This window comes from Rana temporaria, chromosome 5 (genome assembly GCF_905171775.1).
Source record: "Rana temporaria chromosome 5, aRanTem1.1, whole genome shotgun sequence".
NCBI classification, from domain to species: domain Eukaryota; kingdom Metazoa; phylum Chordata; class Amphibia; order Anura; family Ranidae; genus Rana; species Rana temporaria.
The window spans coordinates 318,064,390-318,080,120 of NC_053493.1; the positions used below are offsets into that span (position 1 = coordinate 318,064,390).

A 15,731-nucleotide genomic window follows, 5' to 3' on the forward strand; every position below is an offset into this window, starting at 1 on the left:
GGACGTCACTGCACTTTGGTGAGGGTTTTTTTGACTGAACGTGTGTATGCAAGGCAGGCTTGAGAGGAATCACGTCGGGAAAAACTTCAGGTTTTGGCATGTCAGGAAAACCAGTCACGTGTACAGGGCATGATGGTGGCATTATCTTAGTCTCTATTTAGATTGCATTTGACATGGTGCTGCACATGTGATCAGCTTTGACACCAGCCATTTGATAGTTTAAAAGTAAGGGTGGGCTCGGGCATGTTTGGGATCCTAGTCCCAACCCACCTGCCCGATCCCGCCAGGAAGTCGACACTGCACACTGCTAATCACAGGCAATGAGACATTTCCTGGTCTGCAGCTGCACAGTCCAGGAAATGGCTTACAGCTTGTGATTGGCAGTGTTGGCTTCCTGGAGGGATTGGGAAGGTAGGTTGGGACTAGGATCCCAAACACGCCCAAGCCCATCTCTAATTAAAAGTTTGGTTGATAGTGGACATAAGTACACTGGCAATGTATACCATTACTGCCCTTTGCATTTATCACTGAACAAGTATAACACTTGTAGTGAAAAATTAAAAAACACATACTTTTCATCACGTACACTTGCAGATGACAAGTAAAACTCTTTTATGGCCAACATTAGGCTCATGCCACACTAGTGATCCTGTCCTCTCACAGACCTGCTAAGAGAACAGAAAAAACACAGTGGAAGAAGTTGCTTCACTGCTGCTCAACATCATAGGAGCAACAGAGTACTCTTTTCAGCAATCCTGTTGGTGGTGAGTTGCCATCAGTGACAGCATAGCCTGTAAGACATGGTCCTTGCTGTTATTGCCTGACTCATATGACAAGTCAAACTCTGCCATAAAACAATGATAGCAATATGAGTAATGTTATTAAAGGGCTCTATTCCTATTTTAATTCATGTAAAATGGATGTTCATACAAGAGAGGTTTTGATTTTTAACAGACAACAATCCATCTAGATCAGTCAAGTATACAAAATGCTTCCAAGAAGCATGCAGGCAATGTGGAGCTTTATTACTAGGTTATAAGTCATCAAGGGGAAGCTTGCATAAGAAGAAACAAGACCCTGCTTCTCTACCAAGATGGTCACCTCCACACTGAGACAGTGAAGAACAAGTGTCAGTCATGGAGAAAATAAACTTTAGAAAGACCACAGGCAATACTGGTGACTAGTCTTTAAAGCGGGAGTTCACCCATAAAACAATTTTTTCAAACAATCCCCTTAGATGGATGCTCATTTTGTCTAGGGGAATCGGCTAGTTGTTTTAAAATATGAGCTGTACTTACCGTTTTCGAGATGCATCTTCTCCGTCGCTTCCGGGTATGGTCTTCGGGAGCGGGCGTTCCTTCTTGATTGACAGTCTTCCGAGAGGCTTCCGACGGTCGCATCCATCGCGTCACTAGTAGCCGAAAGAAGCCGAACGTCGGTGCGGCTCTATACTGCGCCTGCGCACCGACGTTCGGCTTCTTTCGGGAAAATCGTGACGCGATGGATGCGACCGTCGGAAGCCTCTCGGAAGACTGTCAATCAAAATAGGAACGCCCAGTCCCGCAGCCCATACCAGGAAGCGGCGGAGAAGATGCATCTCGTAAACGGTAAGTACAGCTCATATTTTAAAACAACTAGCCGATTCCCCTAGACAAAATGAGCAGGAATCTAAGGGTAAAAAGTGTTATGTACGGGTGAACCCCCGCTTTAAATAAGAAGTAAACTTCCTCTGTTGACATCTATCTATAGGTAAGCCTATAATAAGGCTCATCTATAGATGGTGTAAATATCTCCTAAGCGTGTACCGTTTAGGAGATATTTACATTACATACAGCCAGTGACATCACTGGCGCATGCGATCTGAAGGAACAGCCACGGGCGATGTGCGGCGAATGACGGCTCCCACACACATGCACAGGAGTGACATCAGCGCAGCTCCGGGCAGTCACAGAGCCGGAGCCCATGAACCAAGACGTGTTGCTAGGACATGACACGACCCTGATCTCTGTAAAGAGCTGCGGCCGCAGCTCTTTCACCATGTGATCAGCTGTGTCCAATCATAGCCGGTTACTTGTAAATATGGAAGTGCCATGAATTGTCTCTCCTCGCTTAACACTAACAGTGTGTGGCAAGGGGTGCCAATCAGCAGCATCTCCTCGCAGGGGAGACCTGGGTAGGTAATCAGGGCACTGATTATCAGTGCTGCCCATCAGTGCGGCATATTAGTGCCTCCTTATCAGTGCTGCCTCATCAGTGGCGCCTCATCAGCACACATCAGTGAAGGAGAAAAATTAATTATTTAAACAATTTACTGAACGAAACTAAGAAAAAAAAATCAAAATTTTCTTTCTTTTTTCTTTTGTAAAAAATAAAAATCCCAGCAGTGATTAAATACCACCAAAAGAAAGCTCTATCTGTGTGAAGAAAAAGATAAAACAAATCCTACAGTGTTGCATGAACGCGCAATTTTCATTCAAAGTGCCACAGCGCTGAAAGCTGAAAAATGGCCTTGACAGGAAGGGGGTGAAAGTTCCCTGTACTAAGGTGGTTAATAGATGAAAGAAACCTACCAACATCTACAGTAAGGGAAAAAGAATTTGATCCCCTGCTTATTTTGTATGTTTGCCCACTGACAAAGAAATGATCAGTCTACAATTTTAATGATAAGCTCCATGCAAGAACTCACCTCGTGGAGTTTCAATGATCATGAGAACAGTGATGAATCAGCCCAGAACTACACAGGAGAATCTTGTCAATGATCTCAAGGCAGCTGGGACCATAGTCACCAAGAAAACAATTGGTAACACACTAGGCCGTGAAGGACTAAAATCCTGCAGTGCCTGCAAGGTCCCCCTGCTCAAGAAATTACATGTACAGGCCTGTCTGAAGTTTTCTAATGAACATCTGAATGATTCAGAGGAGAACTGGGGGAAAAGTGTTGTGGTCGGATGAGACCAAAAATCTGGCTTTTTGGCATCAACTCGCATGTTTGGAGGAGGAATACTGCCTATGACCACCAGAACACCATCCCCACCGTCAAACATGAAGGTGGAAACATCATGATTTAGGGGTTTTTTTTCTGCTAAGAGGACAGGCCAACTTCACCGCATGAAAGGGACGATGGACAGGGCCAAGATACCGTCAAATCTTGGGTGAGAAAGATGGGTATTCCTGCATGACAATGACCCAAAACACACGACCAAGGCAACAAAAAAGTGGCTCAAGAAGAAGCCAATTAAGGTCCTAAAGTGGCCTAGCCAGTCTCCAAACCTTAATCCCATTGAAAATATGGAGAGGGAGCTAAAGGTTTGAGTTTCCAAACGTCAGCCACGATACCTTAATGACTTAAAGAGTGCGACAAAATCCCTCCTGAGATGTGTGCAAACGTGGTGGCCAACTACAAGAAGCGTCGGACCTCTTTTATTGCCAACAAGGGTTTTGCCACCAAGTCATGTTTTGCGAAGGGGTCAAATACTTATTTCACGCATTAAAATGCAAATCAATTTATAACTTTTTTCTTTTTTGAAGGGTGTTTTTCAGGATTTTTTGTTGTTGTTATTCTGTCTCTCACGGTTAAAATAAACCTACCATTAAAGTTATAAACTGATCATTTGCCAATAGGCAAACGTCCAAAATCAGCAGGGGATCAAAATACTTTTTTCCCCTTCACGTTTTCCTTCAATTTGCAAATGTACTTACTTCTTTAAATTTAAATTTATTGGCTAATGGTATGGAGTATAAAACAGCTAAACACAGTGTTGATAAGGCAAATCTCTGTTTCCGACGGGGGGGGGGGGGGTATTCCCCTAGTAAAAACATCTAACAGTACACAAAAACACTGGCTAGGTACACAGTTAAAACTTTGAACGCCCTAGATGATTAACGCCTTCCCAGCCAGTGACATTAGTACAGTAACAGTGCAAATTGTTAGCACTGATCACTGTATTAGACCCCATTCACACCTAGGCGTTTTTACGCCTGTAGCGCTACGCCGCTGCCGCCAGAGGGCTGAAAACAGATGTCCCTCTATGGAGATGGTTCACATCTCCACGCCGAACGCCGGACGCCTGTCGCCTGCCGCGTGAAAAAAGGTCCCGGACCTTTTTTTCAGGCGTCTTCGAGCGTTCGGCTAGGAGATGGCAATCATCTCCATAGAGGGGGTCATCTTGGGGCACATCTAGGCGGACAATACCGGCGTTTTGTCGCCGCAAATCGCGGTACAAAACGCCGCTATTTTTACCGCGATTTGCGGCGACAAAACGCCGCGATTTCGTCCGTCTAGATGTGAATGCAGCCTTAGTGTCACTGGTTCCCCCAATGTGTCAATTAGTATCCCATTGTCCCCCACAATATTGAAGTTCTGCTATCACCGCTGAATGCTGCCATTACTAGTATTAAAAAAAAAATAATAATCCATAAATTTATACCATAGTTTATAGACGCTATAATGTTTGCGTAAACCAATCAATATACGCTTATTGGGATTATTTTCTACCAAAAACATGTAGCAGAATATATATTGGCCTAAATGTATGAAGAGATTTGTTGTTGTTTTTTTGGATATGTTTGATAGCAGAACGTAAAATTTTTATTTTTTTTTAAATTGTCTGTCTTCTTGTTTATAGCGCAAAAAAAAAAAAAAATAATGCAGTGGTGAGCAAAAGAAAGCTCTATTCGCGAGAAACAATGCCAAATGTTATTTGGGTACAGCGTTGCATGACCATGCAATTGTCAGTTAAAGTAACCCAATGCCGTATCGCAAAAAAATGGATTGGTTATGAAGGGGGGTAAATCTTCTGGAGGTCAAGTGTTTAACCGCATGTCGACCGCCGCACGACTATTTACGTCGACAGAATGGCACGGGCAGGCAGATTAGCGTACAGGTATGTCCCTTAAAATCTGCAGCCCAGCGGGCGCGCACCGCGTGCCTCGCGAGTGCGGCCGCGGGTCCCGGGAACTGGATGTTCCCGACAGGGGAATGTCTTTGTAAACAAGGCATTCCCCTATTCTGCTTAGTGACACTGTCACTGATGAACGCTCCCCGTGATCGGGAATGGTCATCAGTGATGTGTCACGTGTAGCCACGCCCCCTAACAGTAAGAATCACTTCCTAGGGAACACTTAAGCCCTACAGCGCCACCTAGTGGTTAACCCCTTCACTGCCATTGTAATTTTTACTGTAATTAGTGTATTTTTTTTTTAGCACTGGTCGCTGTAAAAATGACAATGGTCCCAAAATGGTGTCAAAAGTGTCCAATGTGTCCGCCATAATGTCACAGTGCCCATAAAAAAAAAAAAAAAAAAAAAATCGCTGATCGCCGCCAAAAATAGTAAAAAAAATAAAAAATAAAAATAGCATAAAAAGTCCCTTATTTAGTAGACGCTATAACTTTTGCGCAAACCAATCAAACGCTTATTGCGATCTTTTTTACCAAAAATATGTAGAAGTATACGTATCGGAAAACTGTGAAAATAAAATGTTTATATTCTATATATATATATATATATATATATATATATATATATATATATATATATATATATATATATATATATATATATATATATATATATATGATATTTATTATAGCAAAAAGTAAAAAATATTGAATTATTTTCAAAATTGTTGTTCTTTTTTTGTTTATAGCGCGAAAAATAAAAAAATAGAACGCTGAGGTGAACAAATACCACCAAAACAAGGCTCTATTTGTGGGAAAAAAAGGATGTGAATTTTGTTTGGGAGTCATGTCGCACGACCACGCAATTGTCAGTTAAAGCGACGCAGTGCCGAATCGCAAAACGTGGCCCGGTCTTTGACCACCAAAATGGCCTGGGCTGAAGCGGTTAAACAAAACAGCAATTTTTTTTTTCGATTGTGATAAAAGTTTTACAAAAATGAAAAAAAGCTGGACATTGCAAGTGTTAAATAATTTCTTTGGACTCTCTATCTGCCCACTTTTGCTGGACAGCTTGGTCTGCTAACGGAAGTTGAAAAATAAGACAGACATACTAGCGGGGTCACCAGGTGAAAATAGAGTAAAAAAACAGCCTTAAAAGAAAAATGTAACACAGCCACCACATTTAAGTATTGGTAATCTGTGATATATTCAATGTGAGTTTAGATAAGTTTTAACAAGATAATCATGTGATAGGATTTTTTGTTTTAACCATAACATAAATGCTACAGTTTGGCAACACATGTAATTCCTGTTATCTATCATTTTGGCACTTAGAATTGTGCAATTAAAATGGTTAAGGTCCCTTTCACACTTGTGGGACTTGGCACTACAAAGTCACATGACAAGTCGTATCTCAAGATTCCCAATGAGTACCGTTCATATCTGTGCGACTTCAAAGTAGTCCATACACTACATTGATCCCACTTTGATGCGACATTTACACAGGCATTGCTTCAAGTGGCGTCAAAATTGTGTCAAAGTCACGGCAAAGTAGAGCTGCACGATTCTGGGAAAAATGAGAACCACGATTCTTTTGCATAAAATTAAGATCACGATTCTCAAAAATGTATTTATTTAAAGTTATTTTCAACACAAAACGGAGCTTGTGTGCTTAAATACAGTTGTATGTAAATCTGACGGACTGTTTACATGTTACATTTTAAAAGCCGCAGCAATCCTGCTGACCTTACATGCTTGCTAACGTGACAGAACACCTCTGATTTTCACATTTAACTAAATGTGAAAATTAGAGGTGTTTGGTTACATTAGCAAGCATGTAAGGTTTTCTGCCACTTTTAAAATTTAACATGTAAACAGTCTGTCAGATTTACATATACTTGGCTAGATTCAGAGAGATGGCCGCAACTTTGCGGCGGCGTAGCTTAGCGTGTTTAGGCTACGCCGCCGTAAGTTAGCGAGGCAAGTACTTGATTCTCAAAGTACTTGCCTGCTAAGTTACGGCGGCGTAGCCTAAAGCGGGCGGGCGTAAGGGCACCGAATTCAAATTTGTCTGAGGGGGCGTGTTTTATGATAATGAGGCTTGACCCGACGTGATTGACGTTTTTTTTAACTGTGCATGCGCCGGGCGCCTACATTTCCCAGTGTGTATTGCGGCTAAGTCCGCCGCACGGGCCTATTGAATTTGACGTGGACGTAAATCCCTATTCACGGACGACTTACGCAAACAAAGTAAAATTTTCGAAATTCGAAGCGGGAACGGCGGCCATACTTTAACATTACTATTCCATCTATTAGATGGAATAACTTTAGGCCTGATATAGCGTTACGTAAACGGCGTATCTGTACTGCGTCGGCCAGGCGTACGTTCGTGAATAGGCGTATCTAGTGATTTACATATTCTACGCCGACCGCAATGGAAGCGCCACCTAGCGGCCAGCCTAAATATTGCACCCTAAGATAGGACGGCGCAAGCCGTCCTATCTTAGATAGGTTTAAGTGTATCTCTGTTTGAGAATACACTTAAACTTAGGTGGGCGTAGATTCCGAGTTAGGTCGGCATATCTACTGATACGCCGACCTAACTCTACCAGAATCTAGCTAACTGTATCTAAGCACACAAGCTCCGTTTTGTGTTGAAAATAACTGTGAAATCTAAAACTTTGTTGGGTGCAACAAGATGTCCGCTTGCCCCCTTCTCATCAACATTACTGTGCAGGAGTGTGGGGTGGAGAAAGATGGCGGTGACAAAATGTCACTTCCTGACGAGACAGCCGCCGGGAAAAATGGGTATTCCAGCATGACAATAACCCAAAACACACGACCAAGGCAACAAAAAAGTGGCTCAAGAAGAAGCCCATTAAGGTCCTGGAGTGGCCTAGCCAGTCTCCAGACTTTAATCCCATTGAAAATATGGAGAGGGAGCTAAAGGTTTGAGTTTCCAAACGTCAGCCACGAAACCTTAATGACTTGAAGAGTGGGACAAAATCCCTCCTGAGATGTGTGCAAACGTGGTGGCCAACTACAAGAAGCGTCGGACCTCTTTGATTGCCAACAAGGGTTTTGCCACCAAGTCATGTTTTGCGAAGGGGTCAAATACTTAATTCACGCATTAAAATGCAAATCAATTTATGACTTTTTTGAAGGGTCCAAAATCAGCAGGGGATCAAAATACTTTTTTTCCCCTTCACGTTTTCCTTCCATTTGCAAATGTACTTACTTCTTTAATGCCCACCTTTAAATTTATTAACTAATGGTATGGAGTATAAAACAGCTAAACACATTGTTGATAAGGCAAATCTCTGTTTCAGACGGGGGGAGGGAGGGATTCCCCTAGTGTTTTGTTACATTAGCAAGCATGTAAGGTTTGCTGCCGCTTTTAAAATTTAACATGTAAACAGTCCGTCAGATTTACATATACTGTATTTAACCACTTCCCGCCCGGCCTATGGCCGATTTACGTCCGGGAAGTGGTTATGAAATCCTGACAGGACGTTCTAGAACGTCCTGCAGGATTTCATGCCGCGCGCGCCCGTGGGGGCGCGCATCGCGGCGATCGGTGATGCGGGGTGTCAGTCTGACATCACCCCGCATCTCCGGTGATCACCCCGCATCTCCGGTGATTTACATCTGATCACGATGTAAACAGGAAGAGCCGCCGATGGCTCTTCCTCACTCGCGTCTGACAGACGCGAGTAGAGGATAGCCGATCGGCGGCTCTCCTGACAGGGGGGGTTCGCGCTGATTGTTTATCAGCGCAGCCCCCCCTCGGATCGCCACACTGGACCACCAGGGATGCCCACCCTGGAGCACCAGGGTGGGCAAAAAAAAAAAAAAAAGACAGAAAAAAAAAAAAAAGTCTAAAAAATAAATAAAAAAAAAAAACAAAGAAAAAAGATGCCAGTCAGTGCCCACAAATGGGCACTGACTGGCAACAATCAGTGCTGCCACCCCAGTGTCCATCAGCGCCACCCCAGTGTCCATCAGCGCCACCCCAGTGTCCATCAGCGCCACCCCAGTGTCCATCAGTGCCACCCCACAGTGCCCATCCATGCCCAGTGCCCACCTAGCAGTGCCCATCTGTGCCACCCATAATTATCCATCAGTGCCGCCCATGAGTGCCCATCTGTGCCGCCTATGAGTGCCCAGTGCCGCCCATGAGTGCCCATCAGTGCCGCCTATGTGTGCCCATCAGTGCCGCCTATGTGTGCCCATCAGTGTCGCCTATGTGTGCCCATCAGTGTCGCATACCAGCGCCGCCAATCAGTGCCACCTCAGTACTACCTCATCGATGTCCATCAGTGCCATCTCATCGGTGCCCATTAGTGCCGCCATATCAGTGCCCGTAAGTGAAAGAGAAAACTTATTTACAAAAAAATTAACAGAAAAAAATAAAAACGTAATTTTTTTTCCAAATTTTCAGCCTTTTTTTAGTTGTTGCGCAAAAAAAAAAAAATCGCAGAGGTGATCAAATACCACCAAAAGAAAGCTCTATTTGTGGGGAAAAAAGGACGCCAATTTTGTTTGGGTACAGTGTAGCATGACCGCACAATTGCCATTCAAAGTGCGACAGTGCTGAAAGCTGAAAATTGGCTTGGGCGGGAAGCTGCGTAAGTACCTGGTATGGAAGTGGTTAAGCACACAAGCTCCGTTTTGTGTTGAAAATAACTGTGAAATCTAAAACTTCGTTGGGTGTAACAAGATGTCCACTTGCCCCTTCTCATCAACATTACTGTGCAGGAGTGTGGGGTGGAGAAAGATGGCGGCGACAAAATATCACTTCCTGACGAGACACCCGGTACCAAGATGGCCGCCGCTCCGGAGCTAGGTTGAAGCCGGGAACTTTCCTATGGTCGCACCCAAGTAGCAGTACCGCTCGATCGGCGCCATTTGCCTTCCACGCTGGATCAGAAAATCGCGGGTCATCCAGCCTGGAGATCGCGTGGGGGGAGCGTGAATCGAGATTGCGATCTTTTCGCGATTAATCATGCAGCTCTATGGCAAAGTGTGAGAAAGGGGCCTTAAAGCGGTGGTTCACCCTCCTTCACATCATTAGACCATTACATTCGGCATCGTAGCGCGAGCTACGGTATGCCGGTCTTAAATTTTTAATCCCCGTACTCACTGTGCTATCGATGATTGAAGAATCCGACTCCCGCGGGGAATGGGCGTGCCTATGGAGAGGGAGGATGATTGACGGCCGGCTCTGGCACGTCACGCTCCCCGAAGACAGCCGGAGTAGGTCTCGGCTATTCACGGCGCCTGCGCACAGGCTATGCGCAGGCGCCGTGAATAGCCAAGCCTATTTCGGCTATTTCCGGAGAAGCGTGACGTGCCAGGGCCGGCCGTCAATCACCTTCTCTCACCATAGGAACGCCCATTCCCCGGATTCTTCAATCATCGATAGCACAGTGAGTACGGGGATAAAAAATGTAAGACCGGCATACCGTAGCTCGCGCTACGATGCCGAATGTAATGGTCTAATAAAAAAAAACATTTTTTTTTTTTAACAGGGTGAACCCCCGCTTTAAGAAGTGTTCAAGGTATTGCACTTTTAACAGCTTGGACCAATGTAACTATGCATATACCAAACTTGTGTGATCACTTTAGAAGCTGGAAATCACTGCGCCATTCACAAATGCAAAATGTTCTATGACTATACAAGGTGGAGAGCGTGACATCACCGCCCCACCTCTCCCCCTTATCCAATTAGAGAATGCTTTGCATTCAGCGAGGTTATGCAAAGCAATCTCTGAAATACACATCTGCCGAGTGGCTGACCTGCTGTATTCACAATGGAGCAAGCCAGCAGCCCAGCACGAGACCCAGAAGCTAGTGGAGATCAATGAAATAGCAGTGTCTACTTCTTTGATTTTCAGCTTTTAGAGGGATCCAACAAGTATGGTATATGCATAGTTACATAATGTAACTATGTAAAAAATTTCATAACTGGAATTCTTTAATATAGTAAGTATGCACTAACCTATACATGTGTACCATGTGTCATTATATAACATCCTTATAGATGTGAACAATAACAAACAGATATCTAATGATTTAATACAAATAATATGAAGTGTTTATATTTCTTAGAGTCTTGATTTCCAATATACTCTTCTTAAATATATTGCTCAACCAAATCTGAAAAAATGTCTTACAACCATTTACAGCACCAAATGATATTAATTAGAAAAAATAAAACGTGTTTACCTAAAATTAAGCCCACCATTGTACTTAAATATCCAGTTCCACTTCCAAGGTTTAGAAAAGATAATCCCGGTTGAAGCTTTAAAGCCTCCATGACTTCTGAATAGATGCAAGGTGCAGATAGGTGTATGTTCCCATGCTTCCATGCCAAGTCTTTATATGCATTGTCCCTGTAACCTTCCAAGTAATATTCTCCTCGGTCAATTGCTCTGAAGGCTTGTTCTACTTTTTCAGTACGTATATACTGTGCCTCTTTCAGATTGTCAATTAAATCATCATTGTCTTCCCCGGCGCTCACTGCTCCTCCCATGATAGGTCAACAGTTTAAAATGAATTTGTTACATTCGACAAAGGAAGAGTAAAGTATTAATGAGATCGCCAATTTGACTCAGCTGACCTCTAGCAGGTTTTTGCTACAACTTCAGTGTATGCACCCTGTGGAAATAAAAAAAAAGAAAGATGCAATGGATTTGAGTTTCTCATAAACAAACAGAACAAAAGCAAACATTAACAGGGTAGGTGGTAGAGGCATTTCAAGAGAACAATTTGTGTTTTCTTGACCCTTTCTTTTAGTAACACAGCAGGATCTCTTACTGAAGCAGCCACAATTTCAGATATCACGTGTACCATCATGGCATGATACAATATAATGACTCACAATAAGAATCCTTTTATTCTGTGGTCATATTTAGGGTTTCCTGCCGTTTAGAGCTGTGAGAGATAAAGATTTGTTACTGCATAGACAGTATTTCCATTTATGTAAATCCCCATTATTTACAAAGGTTGTACAACATTGTTTTTTTTTTTTTTCCACACACATACATTACATACTGTGCATTTAATTACAGTATTTCACAGTAGGTGGTAATTTATACATTTGAGAACATAATGAACAGTTCTGTATTTGGCAATTTAAATTGAGAAAATGTTTAAAGACTCGGGACATACCACAGACTGGATCCAAATGTTTTTTTTTGCAAAATTGGATTTTGCAAAAAAGAACCTGAAGGACTCTCAAGACTGTGGTCTAATGAAAAAAAAAATCGAACTGTTTGGCCTTAATTCTTAAAGTTATGTCTCGAGGAAACCAGGCACTGCTCATCACCTGCCCAATACCATCCCAACAGTGAAGCATCGTGTGGCAGCATAATGCTGTGGGGTAAATTTTAAGCAGCAGGGACTGGGAGACTGGTCAGGGTTCAGAGAACACTGAATGAAACAAAAGTACAAAGATATACTCAATGAAAACCTGTTTCACAGCTCTCAGGACCTCAGACTGGGCCGAAGGTTCACTTTTCAACATGACAACGATCCTAAGCACACAACTCTGTGAATGTCCTAGAGTGGCCCAACCAGAGCCCTGTGCTAAACCCCTACTGAACATCTCTGGAAAGACCCGAAAATGGCTTTCCACTGACAGTCCCCATCAAACCTGATTGCCTTTGAGAGGATTTGGAAAGAAGAATGTCTGAAAATCCACAAATGCAGATGTGCAAAACTTGTGTCATACCCACAAAGACTGTAATTGCTGCCAAAAGTTGAGTAAAGGGTCTGAATACTTAAGGTGGAAGTCTATGCTAAAACTAAAATCCCTGCATCTATAGACACCCACAATCTAACACTAACCTCTCTAGCCCAGTAAAGAAAAAATTAGTATACATAACCTTTTCTTAAGCCGATCCGACCTGATCTCCAGCGGCAGAAGCTCTGCAGAAGACATGGCTGACAACAGCTGTGAAATAAATGGGAAGTGATGTCACCCATAGAGTTACTATGGGGCTTCCTTTGTTGGACGTGTCCTCTGCACCTGCCTACACAGAGAAGCCACGGCTGACAGCTGAGCATGCGATTGGGTCAGATCAGCTTCAGAAAAGGTATGTATACTCATTATTTCTTTACAGAGCTAGATAGGTTAGTGTTAGATCGCGGGTGTCTATAGATGCAGGGAGTTCTAGCATGCCAGGGTGCTGGGTTTAATCCTCTTCTTCAGCCCTCACATCCAATCACTGGCTAAATCTTGCTGCCTTAACCTCTGCAACATCTCCAGGATTCGACCCCTTCTGACTAACACCACAAAGCAACTTATTCACTCCTTGGTTATTTCCCGCGGTGACTACTGCAACTCTCGTCATAATGGCCTACCCTTACACAGGCTATCCCCCTTTCAGTCTATTATGAATGCTGATCCATGACTGACAATCTCTTTACTGGCTTCAGCTACCCCACCGTATAAAATTCTAAATACTAACCACAACATACAAGGCCATGCACAACAATTGCCCCCAGCTACATTACCAACCTTATCTGCAGATATCGCACAAATCGCCCCCCTCCGCTCCTCCCAGGATCTCCTGCTCTCTAGCTCCCTTGTCACCTCCTCCCAAGTTCACTTTCAGGCATGTTGCAGAGCCTCTCCCATCCTCTTAAACTCCCTGCCCCAGTATGTCCGATCAGCCCCTACCCCAGGGTTTGACAAATTTGCTTGGAATCTAGAAGCCAGCCAATATCGCCGCGATCGTTAGAGCGAGAGCAATAATTCTAGCTCTAGACCTTCTCTGTAACTCAAAACATGCAACTTGTAGAATTTTTTAAACGTCGCCTATGGAGATTTTAAAGGGTAAAACTTTGTCGGCATTCCACGAGCGGACGCAATTTTGAAATGTAGCATGTTGGGTATCAATTTACTCGGCGTAACCATATCTTTCACAGTATAAAAAAAAAAATTGGGATAACTTTTTTTATTTAAAAAAAAGTGTATTTTTTCCCCAAAAAAAGTGCGCTTGTAAGACCTCTGTGCAAATACGGTGTGACAGAAAGTATTGCAACAATCGCCATTTTATTCTCTAGGGTTTCAGAAAAAAATATATACATAACGTTTGGGGGTTCTAATTAGACAGAGGGAGATGGCAGTGAAAACAGTAAAAAAAAAAAACACACATTAGAACTGCTGTTTAACTTGTAATGCCAACGGCCACCACCAGATGGTGCCAGGTCACAGAAGGCAGCTTGGGCTTTCACAAGGCTGCAAAGCCGTGGCCTAAATTACCAGTCGGCGCACGGAGACACAGGATCCTGTGCCTCTGTGCACCTCCACATCCCCCTCAATTACCGGCAGGCGTGGGCGCCAGGTCACAATTTCTTGTCACAATTGCGACCTGGCGCCCGGATTTTGTTGAGGCCTGCCCTACCCTGTCCACCTTTAGGAGATCCCTGAAAACCCACTTAAGAACTGTACCCGAGTCAGCCCCATCAAATCATCCCCTGCAGCTATTAGCTTTTGTACCACCACCTCCTTCCTTTAGAATGTAAGCTCTACAAGCAGGGCCCTCCTGTCCCTTCTGAATTAAACTGTACTGTAATTGTGCTGTCCCCTTCTACATTGTAAAGCGCTGTGTAAATTGTGTATAATAAAAGTAATAATCTCCACAAGTACATGTGATATTTTAGGGCTTTCTTTTTAATAAATTCAGACATTTCTAAAACTGTGTTTTCACTTTTTCATTATGGGGTACTAAATGCAGATTAACGAGAATGAATTTAAACTAAAGTATCAGGCTGCAACATGATAACATTTTAAAAAGTGAAGGGGGTCTGAATACTTTATGTATTGTATATTTAGATAATAGGCGAGAAACCAAGGGCACCAACATCCCTCAAAAATGCAAGAACAAAAAAAGATTAAATAAAAATTGAGACGTTTAAGGCACAGGATATCAACATACATGATATAAGATTCACAACATTTTTATTGATATACAAATTTCTCAGAAAAAACCCCAACAAGTTTCAAAGGATAAAAACATGAAAAAACAAGAAATGTAAGTTACACCAAATACATAAATTGATGAAGCTTTTAATGCATATCCACTGATGGTGACCAGAAGTAGTCATCTTAACATGTTTTGCTTTTAATTTGGCTTCATTGGGAAACTTTCCACTAAATTGCATAAAAGCTAACAAGTTAATTTAATATACAAAACGACTGGATATAGAGTGAGTGAGAAACTTGTATAGCGCAACAAATGCAAACTTGATCGCCTCAAGGCACTATATAACCCCCTAGAAGAGAGTCCCACACAAATTGTTCCTCTTCAGAGCCCAGGGTGGCATATGGTAAGCCACAGAAGGAGGGCCCAGGATGATTTCACAAAAAAAACTCACAAAGAATGTGGATAAATATAACCACACTAGGGTGATATCACAGAACCTGCTAGTCCCACTATAATGGAATATGGATTGGTATCCCTGCAGCATTAAGGTCCATATGCCAATTAGATGCTTGGCGCAAAAAAGGTCCACCCTGGCACTTGAATCCATTTTACAACTATCATCTTAATGCAAATAGACACAAGTTTTACCAAAATGTTGGTGTGGGGAGTTTTATGTGCCACTTACCTATACCTAATGGACTGGTAATTGTCCCCTGTCCAGTAAGCCAGTAAAAAGATGAATTGCCAAACACTGTGCTAGATTACTGCCATTATAGTCTACTTAGCAAAGTTTGGCCCTGGAGGAATTGCTAAGTGCCTGCAGTGTAGAATGGTCCTGGGTACCCTCCCAAAAGTGTCTTGGCTCTGCCACACCACATATTACAATACTCTGGAGCAG

The 15,731-nt window shown here is 42.9% G+C and overlaps 1 protein-coding gene across 2 annotated transcripts in view; it reads right to left on the minus strand.

Moving 5' to 3' along the window:
• The window catches only part of PCMTD1 (protein-L-isoaspartate (D-aspartate) O-methyltransferase domain containing 1), a 66,039-nt gene that overhangs the window by 27,598 nt on the left and 22,710 nt on the right, over positions 1 to 15,731 (minus strand). For both annotated transcript variants that reach the window (XM_040354182.1, XM_040354184.1), the window contains exon 2: positions 11,127 to 11,558. In XM_040354182.1, the coding sequence (XP_040210116.1) occupies positions 11,127 to 11,433 (307 nt within the window). In that variant the 5' untranslated portion in view covers positions 11,434 to 11,558. The remainder of the gene's footprint in view (positions 1 to 11,126; positions 11,559 to 15,731) is intronic.